At 41.1% G+C, this 22,948-nt stretch overlaps 1 protein-coding gene across 3 annotated transcripts in view; it reads right to left on the bottom strand.

Moving 5' to 3' along the window:
• Positions 1-22,948, bottom strand: part of LOC144942591 (myosin light chain kinase, smooth muscle-like) — a 56,190-nt gene that overhangs the window by 29,408 nt on the left and 3,834 nt on the right. For 2 of the 3 annotated variants that reach the window (XM_078869441.1, XM_078869440.1), the window contains exon 3: positions 8,464-8,638. In XM_078869441.1, the coding sequence (XP_078725567.1) occupies positions 8,464-8,638 (175 nt within the window). Of the gene's footprint in view, positions 1-8,463; positions 8,639-12,943; positions 13,082-22,948 lie in introns of those variants that run through there. The other variant, XM_078869442.1, reaches the window with a different exon arrangement.

The following is a 22,948-nucleotide window of genomic DNA, read 5'->3' on the forward strand; positions in this document are numbered from 1 at the left end:
TAAAATTGTAACGCGTATACATCAATGGGAGAGGGTATTAATCGCCTCAGATACGCCGATGGCGTAGTCATTATAACAACCAATAGAAATTAATTACAGGGAATGACTGAAGAACTTAACGATATCAAGATCCAGGGCTGCACTATCAGGCTTAAGATGGGTATGAGCCAAACACAAGTTACTTGCAGAAAGTTCTCCAAACACAAGGAAACAATTGTTGCATCTACGCCACTGGAAGAGCACAGCAGGACACATGTACACCTGGAAAGACTGTTGAAATCAGATGTGAATACAAATAATGAAATAAAGAGGCAAACAAGAGCAGGGTGCAGAGCCTTTGGAAAGCTGAATTTGATCAAGAAAAGCAACACAACTATGTGCTTGAACACAGATTGAAATATTCAAACATGGCACATTACCTACTTTGACATATGGATCAGAAACATGGGCACTTGCAAGAAATGGTACAAAAGGCTGAAAGCTATGCAGAAAAAAAGGCATGGAGAGGTGGATGTTGTGAATTATCCTGAGATCCAGAGAGAGAAACACATGGATCAGAGAACGAATGCAAATGAAAAACTCCGTGTTGACTGTTAAGGAAAGTAAGTGGACACCTCATGGGCAGAAGGAAATGATTGCCGATGGACGATGCTGGTGACGGAATGGCAACCAAAGCAATGCAGAAGCCCGAGGGGTCGGCCTCCGCAGAGATGGAGATGGAATGAAGAGATCGGCTCATGTTCATTGCAAGACTGCGAGGGTTGGGATAATAATGGGGAAGCCTTCATCCAGAGGTGGATAGATCATTATGATGATGATAATTTTGATTAAAACAATTTAACCCTCAAAAATTGTATCAATTGTCACAAATATGTTGTTATATGATTAAAGAATAAACTTTCTCTTGCCTGGATGTTATTGTCTCAATAGTATTGCTTCTAATTTTTATCCATCAGTTGTATAATTGTATTCGCTACATGACCCCTAATTGTAACATGAGCATATCATTTGCATTTCATTTTCGTCCATCATCAATCGATTCTCACGCGCATGATCGATGCGTGTGCCAAAAGTATAAGAATAAATTACAATCATTAATTCATGCACCGTTTTATATGTAATATATGTCATATAAAAGTGTTTTTTTACTGCTACGTTATGCTACTCTCATCATTCGCTGCTAGGTGAAGACATCCATCCATGTTGATGTAACAGCTGCCAAGTCCAGTGCCAACAACTTCACTCTCACGCATAACCAAATTGCCTTAGTTTGTCATCCCATAACACGAAGTCTTCATGACTGGGCCCTCCCAACCCATGCATGTGCCGCAGTGGTGAGCTGTTAACTCCCTTGCCTGATATGCAGGAGATCGTGGGTTCGATTCTGACCCTGATGCCACTGTATATTTGGAATTTGCATGTTCTCACCATGGTCGTGTGAAATTTTATCTGAGTCCTCCGGTTTTTCCCTACATATTTAGAAACATGCGTTTAGAGTATTTGGCTGCTATAAATCCCAACACAATAAGCCAGTTTGTTGTGCGATGCTTTGTGGCTGGGTCTCTTTTAAATAAGCCCTATAAAGCTCAGTGGGCCTTATCTGGTAAAATAAAAAAAGTAAGTTTTAGTTTTATGCGACTTAGTCAGGCAACTCTAAAGACACTGCTGTTACCGCACATGGGCCCAGCTAACTCTAAAAACACTGCTGTTACCTCACATGGACCCAGCTAGGCGCAACTAACACGGCCACTGTGTGAGACACAGAGCGAACGGGCACTGCCTCCTTGTGCTCGACCGAACAAATGCAGGTTCAGCTGCTGACATTGAATTTCACTGAAACCACTGCAGGCTGGCGTGCCTTGAAAGTGCCTTGCGTCGCACTCGCATTCGCCGTCACGACACGAGCACCCTCTCCTGGACACGGGGGAAATTAAACTTTTCCAAGTCTTCACTATCGTTATCAGTCATGATCAACCCACTGATGAATAAAGGCCCTACCCCAAGCCATTGCCATCGCTCACGATGCCGCGATGTGAATTATGCCCCTAGCGCCTGCTCACGAGCTAGTTTCCAAGTCTGAGCCTTACATTGGTAAAGAAAAATTGCACATTAATCACCGAAGATTATCAAGAACATATTTTGCTCTGCATTGCACAGGGTCACATGAGGGTTTTACATGGGGCTTTTTTTTTGGTTAGGGTTGAAACAAGGACTAAAGAACGCTGCGAAATGTCTCCATAATGCACAAAGATTCCGGCAAGTCAAACAAATCAGGAAAAGGGGTTTAGTTCGCATAAACTTCTCGACAAATAGCACACTATACACCTTTCGTCATGTTAGGGTTTGTTCTTATATGAAGTGGCATGCTACGTATATTTCATGTGAGACGTGAGTAATTAAGCCATGTCACTTGCAGCAAGAGAAACCACGTGCAACCTCAAGTATCTTCTCAGCCAGCATTGCATTGTAGGCGTATCTCTCCAATGAGAATCAAACACAACACGAAGCTTTCTTTACATGGCCCAGCTTTAAATCTCAAAGCTGGATGATATTGGTACCACTTTTCGTTTGATGTTCTCTCGAAGAGGAGGCAAGCATGCAGGCGTCCGCCGAGAGAAGGTTAGATGAGGTATGCAGCAAAGGCAAAGCGAGGACACGTCATACACGCACATGCCTGAGATTCCCACCAAAAGTGAAATGTGCATCTCGTTTATTCCACAGTCATATCATACGGCATAGTTATGGAGTGCGCCATATGACATACTGTATGAGCAATTGAAGCAAAGTGCATTAAAAAAAACCGCGAATATTGTTTTCTCAAATCTGTACTAAATGCTCTACCGAGATCTTTGTTTTGTTGAAGTGAACAGGGTTTTAACGTGCATTTTTATTTTTTACACAGATGCTAAGCAGGGCCCAAAGGCCAAAGACATCAAGTGGCCAGTGTGGCACATTAGGAATGGACCACTCTTTTAATTATTTCCTCGTGCAGCAAGGGGTTAAAGTGTAGTTTTGTGAAAGTCCTTATGTGCCGTGCAGCACATCAATGCATGTGTGTACACCAGCATGCGATAACGGAGTTGGGCCTGTAGGTGGCTGGCAGGGTTATTGATTAACCGGACGTGTACACCCGTCACGTGGTTAATGGCGACTCGGTTGAAGATTGCTGTGTGTGACACACGTGCTGTTGCATTTTACAGATTATCCACAATAAATGTGTTTGCCCTTGATTTGGAGCACCTGCCCACGTCCTTCATTTCGAGTGTGCAACACCAGCAATAAACAGCACTGCCAAAGAGTTAACGTGTTTTTTAGAATTGAGGAAGGTGATAAGAGCTTTGGAAAACAGACGATAGTAGGAGGGAATTCGAGGTAAGAAGCATAAAGAGAAGTGTTTTGACCTGTCTTGGAGACTGCCAATGTCACGTTGTTATGATCTCACGCAAAACCTAATTGTAGCTCGCGCTACAATCCCTTTTTCGTGCCAGAACCCTTCCGCATTATTTATTTATTTAAAATGTAACACCCTTTAGGCCGAGGCACCTCAGAGCCCTTTACACGCAATTCGTGACTTACATCACATCTCAGCTCAAATTTCAAAACCCCCCTCACCCCAGTGGGAGCTGTCCCTGTATGGCACAAGATGACTCAGCACCTGGCCTGTATATGGGAATTATTTTTCATATTTGGGCCATGACATCGGTGAACAATGGTCTACTAATTTTGAATGAAGTTAGGAGATCTTTAACGTCTACATTTAAGATGACGGCACGTGTGTTTATGGTGAATACTCCCACAATAATACCAGGGCAGCCTGCTGGGTCTTAACTGCGGGCCTCTGCAACAAGCTGCGACCTAGCTGAGCTACCTTTGCAACAATGTATCATTTAAAAAGGCCGGGATCGAGTCCCAGGTCAAATATAAACAAAGATTTGCTGCTGTATGATAGTATACAAAGCAGTTGTGTTATGTATTGCTTTTATTGGCCAAATAATATTAATTGGTATGCGTTGCAGAAACATTTTATGCCACTCTGTAACGATCCTATAAACCTCTCAGTGTGATAAAAGACACTACTATATTGTTTGGCTTGGAAGGCTTCCAAGTGCGCTTGATGAAGTGCATTAACGTCAAAATACCGGAGATTGAACGGTCTGCTATTCATTTTCCCTTTTATGTGTTCCCCACAATACATCTTATTCTAACCTTACCATGTTGCCATCTTAAAAATAACCATATGGCTGCAGGTTGCAGTTAATCAGTGGGTAATTAGGCACAGCAGGGAGCCATGGAGGGAGGCATTTGCAAAGCAAAAAAAATACTTATAAAACAGTAAGGAAACACATGAGCACGAAAAAAATGCCAGAATTATTTATTTTCGTAAGCAAAAGGCCATCTGCTTTTGTCAAGAACAAAGGACAATTCGTGCATTTTATTAGGTACCCCAAAGTCCACATGAGATAATGAAAATAAAACTGGGACCTATACATTCATATAAAGATGTTTTATTCTGATGAAATGAAACACAGTTCTTCAAAGCAATAGTGGGGGCGATTATTATTTTGCTTCAGACCAAAATGTACTTTGAAATGAGCACCCTTCAAAAGCCTCGTGTTACGGATTGTCCCCTTTGAGGAGAGTCCGAGAGAGACTTGAAAACTTACGACGATGAAAAAAATTGTGATGTATTAGGTTCATTGTGTGGCCATCTCTGGATAAGTGATACAATGAAAGTGGAAAAACTCTTGCGATGAAGTTACCATGGGATATCTGAAAGAAAATGCATTTGGGTTATCAAGCTTTGCAGGATAACCCTTATTGAAAAGATTCACACACCAAACATCAGCTGCCGATGAAATCCTCATCGTTTTCGTCACTTATTTTACATTGCCGTACGTTAAGATGGCATTTACAACTCCAAGTCAGATGTGCTGGCAACACGGTCATGCGTTGGTGGCAATACTTGCGGGCCAAGAGCCATACCAAACAGAACAGTTAGTTTTATAGAAATACAGGTAGTGTTATAAAGGATTAATGACCTCCACAGTACCATCAAGTGCATTTATTATATAATAATGTAGTACTTTAGTACAGCTAATTCGACTATATTTATTTTTAAAAACTGTTGCTCTCTATCTCCAAATAAATACGAAATCTATTCCAGTCTATCATCATACTTAGCTTTTCAGACACATTAACCAGCAGCAAATGTTTAAGTAGGCAAATCCTGGTTAGGCTTCACTCTTCCAGGGTCATCAGCAGAATCAGAGGTGCTAAACAAATATCACTCATTCACCAAATGCCATCAGCCAGGGCTCTGTCTCTACATACGTTTCTCAATTCCAGTCCTCCCGTCGCCCTGCGGTCGACCTTGTTGGGATTGCCAGTATTTTCAATGTACATGGTCACTGCACACTGCATGCGCCTGATGACTGGCAGTCACAAAAAGCTGTACCGTGGGGGGGGGGGGGAGGTCACGAGGTCTGGAGGTAAGTTAACAAACGCCGATATTTAATATTGGCCATCGGCAAGCAAGCAGTATTTTTTAAGTACAACAGACTCTGATCTGATGATGAGACCCAGAAGGGTAAAACCAGTCCACAGTTTGCGTGCTTAAACAAATGTTGCTCATTAATATGAGTCTGAAAAATCGGCGTGCCAATAAACTGCAATGCCATTCATATTTTTGTGGTGATACAGAGGGACAGTTTTGAATTGTTATACTATATTATCTTATGTTTGATTACATTAAATTTGAGCAATATCTGAACCAGCCTGGGGCTTCCCCTTTGTCGACCCACACTGACCAGCAGGGTAAAGCATGGTCAAACAATTCTGGTGAACTAACACACACTGTGGATAGGCCTTCATCCATCAACTATAAGTATACACCAATCATTTGGGTTGAGAATGATTATTTTCAACCACCATTTAAGTCAATGATGTGCACTTCGTTGCAGGCCAAGTTTTTTTTTTTCTGTGATCGCAACCCCTTCTAAACTTCTGAACATTCTGGATAAGACGGAGTCGATGTCTTAGACGTTAGTCTAATTTAGTAGTTTTTTTCACTGATGGCCAACACAGTTGACCAACTCCAGACATCGTGTGAGTAAAACACCGTAATAACATACTTTAAGTAAGTTAGTATTAGCATTCCCAGCTGAAAAATGATCTATCAATTTCGGTGCGGGAGCGGGGGAACGGGGAAATGTCATAAACGACTTCATATCTGGACCATAATTAGTTTAACACTAACTAAAAAAACGTCTATTATGGACCATAATCATTAACTATGCGAAGCTTGTCTACATTGGGCACATTTTTTTGACAGGTTACAAACACTTCAGCTAATTATGTTTGTCTTGATCAAAGGAATTCCACTTAGTGAGCTGTAATGATGCTACCACTTGGCCAATGCTCTAGTGGTACTTTCTTTTCACCCTTTCCACAGCTATTATGGAGAAAAAAAAATAACTTGGCTCTATTAGATTATTTTGAGCCTATTTAGCCTCAGGACACATACAGGTTTGTGTGTCACTATCATCAACAACTGAAGTCTACAGATTTGCCTAATTTAATAGCAACACTGATTGTGCCATTTTCATATTCTCAAGATACACTGACAGGCAACTTGACTCCTGCAGAACTCATCTTCTTGGTTCTTTCGGTAAAGTCACGTAGAAGGGAAATAATAAAATAATAAAATAAAACATAATAAAATAATTCTCACGACGTTTCGGCCACAACGCAAGCAGCCGTCCTCAGGTGAAAAACAGGCCTGTCCCCATTCAGACGCTGTCTTTCCGACAGACCTGTTCTTCACCTGAGGACGGCTGCTTGCGTTGTGGCCGAAACGTCGTGAGAATTATTTTATTATGTTTTATTTTTATTATTTTATTATTTCCCTTCTACGTGACTTTACTGAAAGAACCAAGAAGATGAATCCCTGCATTCACGAAAGCTTTAAATCGAAATCCTGCAGGATCAGTGGCAAGGAGGCGACAAGGAAAGCCGCCAGTAATAAATGATCGCAGACGCTCATCCAGGTGCAATTGCATCTCATTCTATAAAACAACTTGTAAACTAAATATAAAATGTATATACATTAGAACACATGAATACCCACCAAATTCAACATTTACTACTAAATTTACCCAAGAATGTCAATGTGTAACGTGCGTGACGTCACTCCACGTCGGCCAGCCCCCCTCATTAATAATCATGAGCGGGTGACGTCACTCCACATGTAGCACCCCGCCGCTCATTAATAATCATGAAGAGGTGACGTCTTCCAAATGGACACCCCCCCCCCAATTAATAATAATTATGGGTGACGTCACTGCACATGGGGGGGCGAGGCGCCTCCTTCCCCCTCCTTACAACCCTCACTACAAAGGCAGAACCCTCACGTCACGCGATCTCCGTCACGCTATTGAGACATCAAAGTAAAAAGGACGTCATGATGAACAAGGGATTATAATCTTTAAATTAAATAAGTCTGTGTCACCCGGCATTACAAATTGCACACGAATTGATGCAATGAATATCACGTCGCGGTCTGCGTTTCAGATTTACTGAAGTACACCCGTCCTTGGACAGGCAAAAGGCTAGTTAACTGCATCGATCAGAAGCTGAGCCATACCTGCCATTCGTCGATGATCTGAACAATATCCCACAATCATAGCTGAGATCCAGAAAGCCATCTTGTAAATGTGCACAAGCTCTGCGTGATGTGAATTTGAGCACCAAAAGGGCACGGACCATTTTGTGGGCTTCAAGGAACATGCCCAACAAACACGTGATCAATAACCCCACCACCAAACTGCATGGCTCCAATATTTTATGGAAACAATGGGCAACATTTAACCAGAACAGCACAAACTATGGAAGATCTGGACACCAAATGCACAATTCTGCACTGCCACAAGTATAAATGTGAAGACGGTGTATCTATAATTTGCCAACTCTCAAACACAGCAATTGAATGGCTAAATCACTTATAACTGAACCTCTAGTTGCTCTACATAATCCATACAAAAGAGTGGCTTATAAAAAATAGAATAGCTAACAATTTGGGCAATATCTCTTCCACTGTATCTGTGCTTGTACAGCATTACTAAGATGGTCCATTAGATCTATTAATATTTCATATACGCAGAATATAAAAGTTAAGTCATTATGTACAAAATCATATCCACATGCAATTGTTGGTTTATACAAATAAACACATTGATAGTGAAAAAGCCTTTTTAACTGCAGCCTTGCTTCTTTTGTCGAACTGGAGAATTTTCAAAGCTGCATTCATGTTCAGCAATATGAGCATCACAGTGACTGCACGATCTCTGCGGTTACAAAGGGGTAATATTGCACCGGGTTTACTGCCATGACCTTTTTTAACGATTGTTAGGCTGCCAAAGCCATGATTTGTTGCAGATCCCTGGCCTGTTGATTCTTTTCCCTTACCTTGCCATCAAACCGCGCCGTGGCGCCCAGCGGAGCCCGCGCATTTCGTGGAGCGACGGCAAAGGCAGGCGGCTCCATGGGGGGCCTTGCCGCAGACGGGAGCTCCAGAGTGAGCGTCGCTTTTGACACCCGCGATGGTGAGGACTTTGCGCTGATTTGGTTGTCGGCCATCATCCTGTGCGCAATACAGAAGGCGACAGACAGGATATTGGTAGGTGAAGGGAAAAGGTAAAAGCGCAGCCCTGCAATCGCTCCTTCATTCTGATGTTGTCGCAAGGGGCTCCAATAGAGGGAGCTCTATAGAGTCCCTCTAGTTCGTAGATAGGCAGACAATACGTTCCCATCATATATATGTCTCTCCACGTAAAAATGTTTACGAAGTTCTTACACAACCCATCAAAACGTACGTCAGATAAAATCTCACAAGTCAGATGCATTTCTTTAAATTATTTTTGTAATCCTATTGCACACAGGAAAACAAATATTGACTAAGTAATTGAACTATCTGTTGGATGAGTTTGTACCAGCTTTGAAGAATATAATAATTAAACTGCATGCCATATTTTGTGCTTGGAAAAAAAAGTTGCTAAACTTCGCTCGGGCTAAAGGAAATGTCTTACATTACCCAACGCTGGCTCTGTTTTTACAGCTGATGCTTACCACCGAGCTTCCTCTGGAGCAGGACACTGCGGCTTGCATGTGTGCGCGTACTCCAATGAATAATCACTGCCGAGTAATGCCGCCACGATGAGTGGCGCTTCACGAAATGAGAGTGAACGTGAACGAGTGTGGGAGGTTGGAGAATAATGCCACGGTTACGTAGCATGCGATAGCCCAGCGACAGGAGCACGAGATAACGGAGGCCGTGGCAACACGTGAATGCTTAGGGTCAAGCCACGTTAAATATCTGCACAAAACCAAGCACATCATAATTATGCTTCTGAAAGCAAACTAAAAAACATTTTTTAAACACGGCAAAACGTTTAAAATGATGGTATCAAATCAAAACATCCGCTATGGTCAACGATTGTAGAATAATTTCTTAAAACGATACTCAGCAGAGGAATAGAACAATCGCCATGGCTTTGTAACATAGAATAAGATAAGAAATTGAGTGATGGAACAGTGATTAGCGCACTGCACTTTGAACCCGGCATCCTGAGTTTGCTCCTCGACCGTGGGTGAGTGATATGTGAGCCGGTCCTGTGGTCCCCTGCTTCTGCACTAACCAGCATGGTGAAATATGGTCAGATAACCTCATGACTGGCATGTCATGAGGAGGTATGTATACAGCAGTGGATTGACAAAGGGCTATATTGATTTAAATTATCTCCAATTTGCTAATAATCTAACAAAAAATGTCCACCGTATTATTCGTTTAATGTTCATGAAATTGTATGTAATATAAACAACCCACAATAAATGCCCCCGTTTGTTTAAAGGCCGTGCGTTTATTCAAAGCAGAACTTAAGAGCTCAGATTTGGTGCAACGTATGCGCTAAACAGAAATGATCTTGAAACCATTTGGAATTAAGAGACTGTTGATTTGTATGTATATCAGGGTCCAATCAAGGCAATCGTGATGTCTCTTTAGGCCACATGGCACCACTTATGGAGGAGGCTTTGTTTGAGTACAATGGCAAGTAGTGGATCATCTTGGTGGTATTTGCAGCTTTGTACTGTGCTCACATGCTGTTGACATGAACAATTCAAGGACTCTGAGGGGCAGTGGTATGTTTTATGCACGCCGATCGCCCATCCAAATCACTTACAAGGCTCAAAATCTGATTAGCTTCAACCATCTGACGATATCGGGCATACAAACAAGCATGGCGATTTAATGTATTTATTTATGCTCGTCGAGGTGTCGCAGGCGTTGTGGGCAGCGAAGCAAAATCCACGTTAGTTTTCTACTCGCCCCCTACCGTTACCAAACCGCACCGACAAGCAGGGTGAAGTATCATCAAATCACCCTCAACGGGCCCGGTGCGGAGTGGCGAGGCCCTTATTCCAACAGTCGATTCACAGAAAATACGGCCTGTACGTGTACATGCACGTTGGCAAAGGGTTAAGCATGCACGGATACGCACAGCATGTTCACCATCAACCAGTTGGATAAGAGACATGTAATAGGCTAATGCATTTTAGGAATGCCCCTTCCTCAAGAGTAACACTAAAGACATTTCATTGGAGTGGCTGAAGGTTCGTCCGATTGTCTCTTAACCAAAACGTCAGCCTACTGCAGTTTCTTATAACAAACATGGTCAGGTTTAATAGCATATGCATGTATTTATTGTTTGTATTTTTTACACATTCTTTTCATCCATATAATACATCCATTCCATGTATACCGTAATTAATTCATAAAATACGTTTAATGGCATTTTACGTATAAAGGGTTTTATGTAAACCATATTTATTCAAGAACTTTGGAGGTTTAACTTTTAAAATCTACGTATATTCGGCACGTTGTATATATATAAAACTGTCTTTCTTTGTCTCTTAGGTTGAGGAAGTACAGATGCTTGAGGTTAAGGGAATGGGCCAGCAAACATTAATGAGACTGTGCATTCTTGCACTGTCTGCGACCCTTTCTGAGGCTGTTTCTTTTTTAAAATATATTGCGTGCAATTTACCGGCTTCTAATGTGTATACATCTTGAGACTAAACGCTGGCTTAGCACACAGTGAAATATAAGCCAGAGCAATATAAATTATTAAAGTGGTATGCACGTGAAAAAAAAAATAACCAAATTACTCTATATCCTAATCCAAATATTAGGCGCATTGCTTTAGGCTTGCACATTGCCTTCTGCTCATTTTCCTGGCACTCTCCTTTTTTTCTCCCTCTTTCTTGCACCACCCACCCACCCTATCGCATGACTGCCAACATTTCTGCAGGGCTAGGTACTGACTTTCCAGTAGCCAAGCAGCCCAAATGGCTCCCAGAATTCAATTTCGCTTATGCTTTGCCAAAATGGATTAAAAAACCCTCCACACCTGCTTTTGAAAGAAATATGCAAAACAGCTGTTGTTTGAAGTTATAAATCTCGACATTGTCTAAAACCAATGATCATAAATTGATTAGGCCTGGCCATGCCAACGGCGAATGATCGTAAGAATGCTTGTTATTAAGTATCATCCCTACAAATGCCAGATTTTACGAAAGGGGAAATGCCTGTGAGTATTGTTAATTTCACTTAGAGGGAAGACCTCTTCATACAAACCGCTTTGGATTCCACCGGTGATAGAACTGCACATCAGAACAAAAAGTGAAGTCTAAACACGTTATGATAAGAAGTATTACGTTATACGAAATTCCTGACATAGCTGCACACTGATGTTTGAAATATACTGCAGGGAAGAAATAAAGCACAGCTTTTCAGAATGTCTCCCACCTGTCGTGACTAAATCTATACGCTGCCAGACTGACAGCCAGCCAGCGCACGTCACATTAATGACACTACTCACGTCGGTGTTCATAGGCTGCTTAGTGGCCCCAAAAGGGGGCACGTTTCTACGGGTCAGTTCTACTATATTAACCTTCTGACACAGAGCTTTGTTCTACAAGCAATGAACACAATTTATGATCTTCTCATCAAATTTCACACGAATGAAAATGCATGCTGCTTGCTGTGAAATATGTATGAAAAATATGTGGCCAGACGGCTGCTGTACAATGTAGATTTACTTTGTTAGAGGTTAAAACAGGAAGTGTTTTACATATTATATGTAAATGCTAATGTTGATAGAGAAAACGTTCAATTAATGTTTACTGCTTGCAAAATTAGCACCATAGAATATTTTATTCTATGCAGTAGGCTCTGTAATAGTATAACCATATTTCCATGCTGATACTATAAAAAAAAGCATTTTAAGAGCTGGCTCGGGACCCAGTACGGTCTGGCAACAGTTTGAGATGACAGGTATTCTTTGTTTGAGTTCCAAAAGAAAATTAAGTTCGGCTGTATAGAAAAATCTTCTGGAAAGTGTGGTTTTCAGGTCCTAATGAATGCTGTATGTCATTTATTTTCTTTGGATATGGATGAAGTACAATATCTACAATCGGCATAAGACAATGTTTGAAGTGTTTGTAATAGACTGTTGTAAAAGATAATATACAGTACTGTAGTATCTGGTTTACATTAGTGTCCCGTCTTTTCAAATGCATTTTGCAAAAACCTATACATTTGATCAACAGCAGCTTTAAACATAACTTCCAATGCAAACAAATCACTTAAAAATATATAGAATCGTCAACGAATGCTTAAAATTAAATATGAATAGCAATACAAAACATCATGCAAAATTAAAGCTTGTGTTGACGTACAGAAAAAAACACGCATCATTCACTTCAACAAAAGAATATTTAACAAGCCATTGAAATGTAAATCACACCTTTTTTTTCTTCCCCCCACCAAACCTATCAACGCCTCACTGTTGCCCAAAATGTTGGTCCGGTGCAAGTTTGTTTACCGTACCATGGGAAACATGAAGCGCCGTGTCTCGTCGCGAGTACGCAGAAGCACCAGGGTGGCGTGAAGGGAACGGGGGGAAGCACCGTGTGGCGTTTGTCTATCGGCCGTGCGCAGACGTGCAAAACCCCGTGTGGCCGCAAAGCCTCGCAGAAAGCGATGATAAAGGGGGGGGGGGGGACGTGTGAACGCAAAGCCAAACGTCTCCAGGCAGAGTGCAGCGAGGGAGAGGGAGGGGGGAAGGGGGGGAGGGCCCTCCTCATATGTCGCTGAGCCACTGTTTGCCCCGGCCTCTCCCTTCCACTTCCCTGCCCCATTGGCTGCTGTAGAAACTTCTCTCTCGGCAGAGTCACAGACAAAACAACCACTTAGACCGAGTCAACAGCTGGCCTGCATATTCTCTGTGTGTGTGTGCGCGATTGCACGTATTGCTTAATTTAGTCTTACATATTTCCCTGCTCAAGAGGCAATTGCGTACACACTTTCAAATTAAATGGACAGGATCATAGAGCAATTATCTGCATACAACTGTGGAAGAACGAAATCAATTTAAGCCATCACCCTTCCTGGGGCAATAAAATAAATACCACCTTGTGAGAAGTCGATTGTGGCTGTTGTACGGACAGGCCGGTGATCTCTGCCATAATATCATGGACTCTCATCCCTGCTTTGGGACTGCCAACATAGTTGAGCAACACCCAACACTGGTCCGAGTACGTTTACACATTTTACATTGTTTTTTTGCAAAATGCAGTTTAAAAAAAAAATAATTCACCATTTAATTTTGACATAACCTTGAAATAAATAATATCCTGCAACCTTCATCATGCATGATCTATCAAGTGCCGGATGATGATCTCCCCAAGTTGTCACTATCCCTCATGGTCCTGCGATGTGTCAAATCCATCTCGCTCCTGCACATAGTCTGGACCGCAATCCTTCATCCCTTCTCGCCATACGTCTTTCCCAACCCCGCTTTTTTTAGTCAGTCATAGGGTATTTACTTTGTGTATGTTCTCTTATACGTGTGTGTAATTCAAAGCATGCACTTCTCGACGACTCTTTGCGCAGGTAATAGAGAGTACAATAATTACAAACAATTATTCCAAAGTCAGTGTTATGTCGTTTTTATATAGAAGAGAGGGGTCACTACACAATTGAGGTATTTAAGTTACGTGTAAATATTGAGTCATGAATTCTCTGCGAATTAAGTTCCAACCATTGGTCACGGTTCTCTGATGATGTCCATAGTTATACCTCGTCCAGCAGACTTCCCATGTTTCATACCGTGAAGGGTCGTGAATGCGTCTTCATGTGTAACATCTGGACAATTCTTCTTCCTCTCCATAAAATGGTTTCATTCCAAGGATATTGTTTTTTTATGTTGTTATCAGCATAACATTCCTCCACTAATTTTAAGATTGTTATCTCTGTCGTGTGCTATGGTCCCACGTTTCTCCTTAAGGGCTACCATCTGTGAATTTAGGAAATCATGAACCTGTTTTTTTCTGAAAATGTTACAATTCCAATCTTTTATGAGGCATTCCAATCTAGTTTTGTATTTTTCCTCTTCCTAAACATGCCTTACGTGGTTTCAGATAATTTCTTCTCTGTGGGTTGGTGAAGATATCCATCCAACATGCACATCAGACCACTATGGCATAGCAGAACATTGCCACATGTTACAGTGTCGGCAGAGTTTACATCATGAGTGGAGTATGTAGCAGGTTCAAGTAATCGTTGAATAATTGTCCTTGAATCAGTAGCACCAAATGTGAGTGTGGTATAACAACAACGGCAGTCAAAGTGATTGTATACCCAATTGAGCATTGAGGCGGTGCTTATCTCCTATTTACAGCCTTGAGGCAGTGGCGGAAATTCCACATTCCCATGGCAGGAGCGAGTCTTCCATAGGACCACCACTGTGGACTTCCGTACAATGTAGTAATAATTGTATTGACCCCAGAGGGATGATGGGCTGAGTGATCCCCCAACTAGGATTTGAAATCGCAGCCTTCCAAATGCGAGCCAATCTACTGCTGAGCGACCTCGTCAGACACTATAATAGCATAATAGTAACATAAATCTAAGTAATGTTATAATTTAACTATTTATATAAGTGAAACGTAATTAAAATTATAATACATAAATGTAAATGATTAAATATGAAGCCACTCCTAGTATCCACTAGAGGGAGCTCTAGACAGCCCCAGTAGAGGCGATCTTGGCCTACTCTTTCACAATGGCCAGACACTTTACCTCGCCACACCCCGTGACCTGCTCGTCGACTAAACGTGGTATATCCAAACTTGATTTGAAGCTTTCGTGACTGCAGTAATTACTCTTTGGTTCTTTCGGTAAAGTCACGTAGAAAAAAAAAATAATTGAATAGACGTTTCGATTGCAACACAAGCAACCGTCATCAGGTAAAACTAAATTTGAGAGAGAGACAAAACACAGACACGGAGACACACAGACAGACACACAAGCAGAGAGAGACAACACAGAGACACACTGTGTGTCTGTGTTGTGTGCTCTCTCTGCTTGTGTATCTCTCTGTGTCTCTCTGTGTGTCTCTCTGTGTGTGTCTCTGTGTTATCTCTCTCTCAGTGTGTCTCTCTGTGTGTCTCTGTGTTGTCTCTTTCTGCCTGTGTGTCTGTCTGTGTGTCTCCGTGACTGTGTTTTGTCTCTCTCTTAAATTTAGTTCTACCTGATGACGGTTGCTTGTGTGGTGTATCCATTTATACTGCTGGGTAGACAGATGTGGGTTTGGATTTAAGAATCTTGTTCATGCCGTGCTGGGGGATCAAACCGGTAACCTCTGGATTGCAAGTCCATGTAATAACTATGACACCATGTCAGCATCTATGGCAATATACATTTCAAGAATAAAATATATGATATAGTGGACGTTAACTTTTGACAGTTAAAGGCAGGCTGCTTAAGCATCATTACAGCTACCAAAAACTTGCACTTTAATACTCAGCAATCATTCAGAATGATTAATTTGTTTATCTTTAGAAATGTAATGCTGCGAAAAAACCCACCAAGAGACAATTATTTAGAGAATGTAAACTATTTGAGATGCTATTTTTCATCTGTAGCCAGCAGAAAGCATTAAAGTCGATCTCCGATCTCTAATGCGGATGAAACAATATCTTTATTCTGCCCACATAGTAACCACTGAAGAATGCATGACTGAAGACACCAGGAAATTGGAAGAAATTGAGGTTAACAGCTCACAATGGTTTAATCCTGGCTGTGGACATTCTACAAGGTCACAGTGAAGCCCAGGCAGAATGTCCTGCTTGATAAACACATTCCCTGCGTTGGGATCTAACAATTGATAAATGCCGTCAATTGTGCTGTAGTGAAATCAATTTACGCACACGTGCGTGTATGAAGTGGAAAAATTAGGAGATTAAAATCGCATATCATGCAATAAATAACCACAGAAAATGTGCCAGATTTTTGGGCATTCTTTACGTCTGGTAAAATAAATAGGTTATACCGCTTTTCCCGTAGTTTCCTCTGCTTGCGTGAGCAGCTGCTAAAATCAATGGAATTGAGCAAATGCAGTACTAAAGAAAACACCAGCTACAGTATAGCAGTTTGACAGCAAACATTCCTCAGCATTCCTTGGCAAAAAAGGAGCCGCCATAGCATTTGTTTAAAAAAAATCCACAGTTTCGCGGTATAACAAACATAAATCACGAATGTGTTGCTGCTTTTGTTTCTTTATTCAAGAACTTATAAAAGCCTTAGGCATATATCTGAAAATGTAATAGGAAGTACGATTTAAGGGTGGCCCTTCATCTCTTAATAAAAACATAGCCGCGGCACCTTATGTCTGCAAGAAAAAAAATCACGTGGCCAAACCTGAAGGTGACACAGAAATAACTTTCTTTCACAGTAGGTAAACCGGCTCAAATATCAAGATATTTTTTCGTGTGCATTAGAGTTTAGAATCATCATGGGAACCAAATACTTGTGAAGTTTCTGCAGAGCCCTAGAGAGCTGACCATAGGCTTATAAAACACCCACGCACACAACCTGAGCTGGGCCAGACCTTTTATGACATAACAAAGGAGAAACAATGCATTTATACCACACATAAGGTATATATATACAGTCAGCTGGAAACCAGAGCAGCCCTCATGTCCTAGCACTCCCACTAGGACTTGCCTGAGGCAATTGGAAAGGACAGCAGGGAATTAGTTACCAACAGCCATAACGTAAGTCAAAGGCTGTATACTTACACAAGGTCTCTAAGCACCCATCTCTTTCCCTAGGTAAAGGGCAAAACACTATGATGAAAACTGTATGCATCTGTAAGAAGGGCAATACGAAGTGTTTGCAAGAAGCAAAACAATACTGTCTTTGTATGAAATATGATTTATGTTCATTCGAGACGTGACTTTTCATCATCGCATCATCTACATTGTTTATTTTACTGTGCTAGCTGACCAGATTGCTGATTAAGAGCTGATGAACCAGCAAAGTAGACATACATTGCCGTGGATATATATTTATTCATTTAATGTACTGAATAGCACATCAACAACATGTTCAAACCCTGAAAACGATTACCTCAAACGACACAAATTATCATTCCATGGTTATTCACACCCCTCTCAATAACAGTGAGCAATCATGAGAAACCACTGAATTATCGTAATTACTTTAAACAAAGAACAATCTTTAGGCTGACTATCCGTGATTCTTTCACGAAATAAAACCTTAATGTTGACAGCAAATTGGCAAACGTAATGTTGACTGCTGCCATATAGTATTTGACCAATAAGACACATGAGCTAAAACGTTAAACAATGTGCAGCCTTGAAAACGAAATCGACACAGCTATAAAAATCATCATCGTGACCATCATCAAATCTTCCGCATAGTGTCTAGAGGCACGTTAGCCCGGTGGAATTAGATGGTCAAAAATAAACAAAAGTTACTGTAAAAGGCAGGCGTGTGAGTTCTCAGGCTGAAGGAAGCATTTGAACAGAAGACAAATGTGTAAATTATTTGTTGGAATCGTAATGAATTTGGAACAGTGCCAAAATAATGTATGCTTCTGTTTAATATTGGTGTGTGGAATTTAACATTGTAAAAAAGCTTATCCTTCCCCAATGCCAAGAAATGTTGTTTAATCGCAAAAGTATTGGAAACAGGCCCAAAACGGGCCTTGAACCTCAAGATTTATATTCCGGCATTCTAAGCATGGTTTGTTAACTCTTCAGACGATGACAACATTAAACTGTTATTTCTGCATGTTGCTTAAGGGTTGACCATCCAACTGATAACCATGCCAAAACGCAAAAGCTAAAAAGTATGTTGCAGTGTTAAAATCAAAACTGCGAACCACATATTGTTTATGAGAGGATGTTAAATATAGATCTAAATAATTACAGGTGGGTGGAATGGTGGCTCGGTGGTTAATACACTGGGCGATACACCCATGGCACCTCAGTTAAACTCCTGGCCATTTCTAACATCAGCGGGGAGTCAGATCAGAACGAGTCTGATTCAGTCCGGGAGCTCTACCCTTCACCAACCTACACTGACCAGCAACGCTGATGTATGCTCAAAACAAACCCCGTGACCAACTCAGTGTCAGGAGGCCTTCATCGAGCAGTGTATATAAAGGGCTATAATGTATTATTTGAATGTATTCTTAAACGTAGTGGGAGCCCATTAAACGGGCTCCCACAGCCGTCCCTCCCCAATTACGTACGTATTGCATGATCATGATATGAGGCTTCGGGCACATGCAAAGCTATTTTAAATTGTAGAACTCATGGGCATCAACTAATTTGCTGAAATATCTGGAGAAATGTGACTTTTTTTCAATTGCATAAACCACATATGATACCTTAATTCATTGCAAGAGTAGACTATCAGGATTTCTCCAGGCAAACATCTTTAAATACATACAAATTATCCGCGTATATATAGATCATAAGATAAATAATTCCTTCTTTGGGCGATAGACCTGTTCATAATTTTGACCCAGAGCCTATTGGTGGTCCAAATCCATTCTTCATTCACTATAATCCCTTTTGTAACGAATTGGCATGTTTTGTTTACGTGACAAACCTTACTAACTGGCTGTCGGGTGGTGCCGGGTTTAACGACACATTTATATATTTATGCGATCTAACCCCAAAAAAAACTGTATTATGGATGATATTGGTCGCGAAAGCCTACGTGTTAACCTGACCATTCATTGCATGTGAATAAACATGTTTCACAATATATTCTATAAGATTTTCACCACAGGTTTGTGGAGGTCAGATAAATTCACCTTCAACAAAATCCGGTGATGTCAAAACGACTAAACTGAACTGAATATCTACACCAATTCTGGAGCATACATTAAAATGTATTATTTCATTTATGTAGCTGACACTGTGGCACATATCTACCCGTGTAAATTAATAACAAATGCTGCACCTTTTCACTTACACATAATTTTGGTACTTTATGCGTGCCACTTTATGGTATGTCACTGCACTGCCAACAATTCTGTTGAGTTTTAGATTTGCATTGAGTTTATTTTATTAAGGGTAGACTATTTACTATACTCGTCACTTGTTGGAAACGTGATGTTCTAAGAGCTTGTGCTGACATTGTGTAATTAATCATGTCATCTGGTATTTAATGTTTTGGGGACGAGTAGCGGGACAGTGGTTAGTGCACTGAACTATGAACTCGGTGATCTGAGTACAATTCTAGGGCGATCTAAATCACCACGCGGTTACATTTTTCTCTCGTTTCTCAGTTAAAAGGCAAAGATGCAGGTCTGCTTACTGTAGCCACTGCTCAGAGAAGGGCCTCCGCGAGAGGGAACTTGGTCTACTATTCCACACTGACCCTTGGAAGGGGCGGGAGTAGTCCCATACTTTACACTGCCACTTGCGGCCTGCCAATCGCCTAACTGTGGTGAACCCATTTACACTGCCGGGTGGACATAGACCGGGGCATTTAAGAAACTTGCACCATTGTTTCACGTTGCCACACCGGGGGATAGAGTCGAATCGGCGACCTCTGGATTGCAATTCCGGTGTGCTAACCATTATACCACGGTATCTACCTTTCTCAGTCTCAGTAAAAAGAGTAAAATTATATGTATTCCTAGACACTTATATACATGGTTCTGAAAAAAAATGTTAACACTTCTGAGAATTTGCAACAATACCACACGAAATCTGCCTCTGGGCTCTGGAGACCACCTGGAGAAGATTCCAGGCATGTGTTGACAATGATGGCGAACAAGTGGTGGCTTTTTGAAGCTATTAACATACATTTATTATCATGTTACAGAGTATCATCCGTTCTTATTCCACTAAAAACGATAGTCTCATATAACTGTTAACATTTTTTTGAAGCATCCTGTATGTGTGTGTGTGTGGCAAACCGGTAACCATTTTTTACAGATTATTTTAATGTGGTTTCCGGTAATAAAATATAAAAAAACGATTTTAACAACTCCGCTATTAAATTCCCAGCCAAGACGAACATCAAGAGCACAGCAGTATGTGATATCTGAACCTTTGTCGAGTGTCGTCTTTCACCAACCTCCACAGATCACGGTGGTGCAGTAAAGTCATACAACTCCCATGCATGACTGAACTTCATCTAGTTAATTGACAAAGGACTTGCAAGTAGCTGAAGTGATGTTTTATTATCTCATGCACAGCTATTACCCGAGAAGTGTCAGTGATGACAATACAAATATAGAGGCATACATTATGGGTATAGTGATTCACTCAGTTGTGGTCAATACAATGTTGTGATTCAGGGTCATTATGTGATTTAAGAAGCATAGATTATTGTTTTACAATGTGGAGGTGAATGTTTTTCGTTTACAGTTCAGCTGAACCAAAAAGAGATAGAACCGGGTACAGTGCATGTTTGTATGTTTGTTGTGTACTGTATGTGTATTTAATCGCAGTGCAATGTTCATTGCTTTGATGGATTTCCTCTGGTGTAATAATGCAAGCCCAAAAGTTAATTCTCCAAAAGCAATCAAACAGCAATAAATATCGCACAGCATTTTATAAAATTTACTTTCACGGTAATTTTTTGGGGATCTAGGTTAAACTTTTAGAATTCAATTTGACTGTGAATTTTGGATAGAAAATTAGTTTTTATCAAATCGGCAAAATTGTCACCTCTCGCCCTATCTGTGTCCTGTGTCCGTCTCTGTCCGAGTCTCCGTGTCTCGAGCCCCGTGCACAAAGAGTTTGTCTTTCTGCAGAACTACACCGAGTGTGCCCCTTTGCGTAGTAATAGCGGTGAACTTAACTTGGCGGAGGCATCACGGCCATTCACACTTTTACATTCCAGCTACAAAACTATATACAAGGTCCCCTCTACTTACGAACATTGGACTTAAGAACTTTCAGAGATACGAACAAACCTGTCTGTATGTCCAATTGCCTATTCGGACCGAGATTCGTAAGTTCAACCGCCGCGCAATAGATGGCGGTGGTGGCATGTACATCTGTAGAGCGTGAAGAACCAGTGGCATCTACATCTAAACACTAGTTTATACAACTGTTAAAGCCATTCCCCGTGTTTAGTGTACATGCTGTACAACATGTTTGGACTCGACATGAGTAAAGTTCGGACTTACGAACAAATCGACTTACGAACAGGCCTCTGGAACCTAACTCGTTCGCAAGTAGTCCTTGTACTGTATATATATAAACTGGTTAAAACTTGTAACCAAATCCCTTTTTTCCATTCTGGAGCAACATTTTTGTTATGAACGTTGCTTTCGGTTAATGGCAATACGCGGTTACAGTACTTTCTGTTTCAGGTTTTCGATTCGACTTCGCTGGCCTCTTAATAGCTGGAGGGGTTTGCCGTGAGCTCATTACAGTACCGTACACCGCACATGAATCAAGAGGAGTAATTGGTTTAACAGGCACAACTGAATGCATGTGTTGTGGAGCTTAAAAATTCATAGCAATTGATGAATCGACGCATCGTTAACACGTCTGGTCTGCGTACTGGTGTAAACACTTGCATTTGTTAATTACTCTGTGTGCTTTGAAAAGCAAAACATAAATATTTAACCTTGTTTGTACAGAAATTAATCATTTTTAAATATGCCCCATGCTACAAAGTTCGAATGTAAAATGTTTGCTCTTTTTTGAGCGAAAAGCTGTTAATCAGTACTTTGAACCAAATACCTTCATGACATAACTGTTTTCTACAAATTATTGGCTGGCTTATGACTTTATACTGTATATAACTTGACAGTAATGTATTGTTTCATTTATTGCAGTCTGAGTGATAAATAAGCTTCATGACGAATCGCACACTTGTGTCGGAACTGGGCAAGTGAAGTAAAGTATCATTGCAACTGCAATTAAGTGATAAAATAACAATACCAAAATTTGTGTTGTTGTGCATTTAAGCCAAATGATGGATGAGTGCCTCATTTTGATTAAATAGCAGTCAAGATAGGGCCAGGGCAAACCGCCGTTTTTGCCCATGGAGCTGGGTGGCTATTATTACACAGGAAATGAACGGTGTAAGTTACCTGACATCTTGGCATGCAACCTGCATTCCCCTACTAAGTGAACAGTGACCAATTGGTTCCAACTGGAGGAGGAGGAGGATGAAAGAACAACACAAGATGGGCCCAAAATTTCACGAGAGAAAATAAACTAGAATGCATTTCTCTGAACAATCAGGTCATACATGCGTCTCCTACTGCGCATGCCACCAAGGACCACCCACATTCCAGCATTGACCTACATACATTAACAAAGCAGCCTGCACAGTCACAAAATAGGTATCGGTCAAGGGCATGCCGTCTGTGTTTACACCTCCTTATTTGTTGTGAATCTACTATCCTCTTGGTAGAAACCACGTACTCGCAAGAGCATTGTTAGATACAGGTGCCTCTCCGGGAAGCTATCCCTAGAATTGCCTGGCTCTAGGTGTTCTAAAGGAGCCTCTGGTCAAAATAAACGTTCAACAGGTGGATGT

The sequence above is a fragment of the Lampetra fluviatilis genome, chromosome 2 (assembly GCF_964198595.1).
Source record: "Lampetra fluviatilis chromosome 2, kcLamFluv1.1, whole genome shotgun sequence".
Lineage (NCBI taxonomy): Eukaryota > Metazoa > Chordata > Hyperoartia > Petromyzontiformes > Petromyzontidae > Lampetra > Lampetra fluviatilis.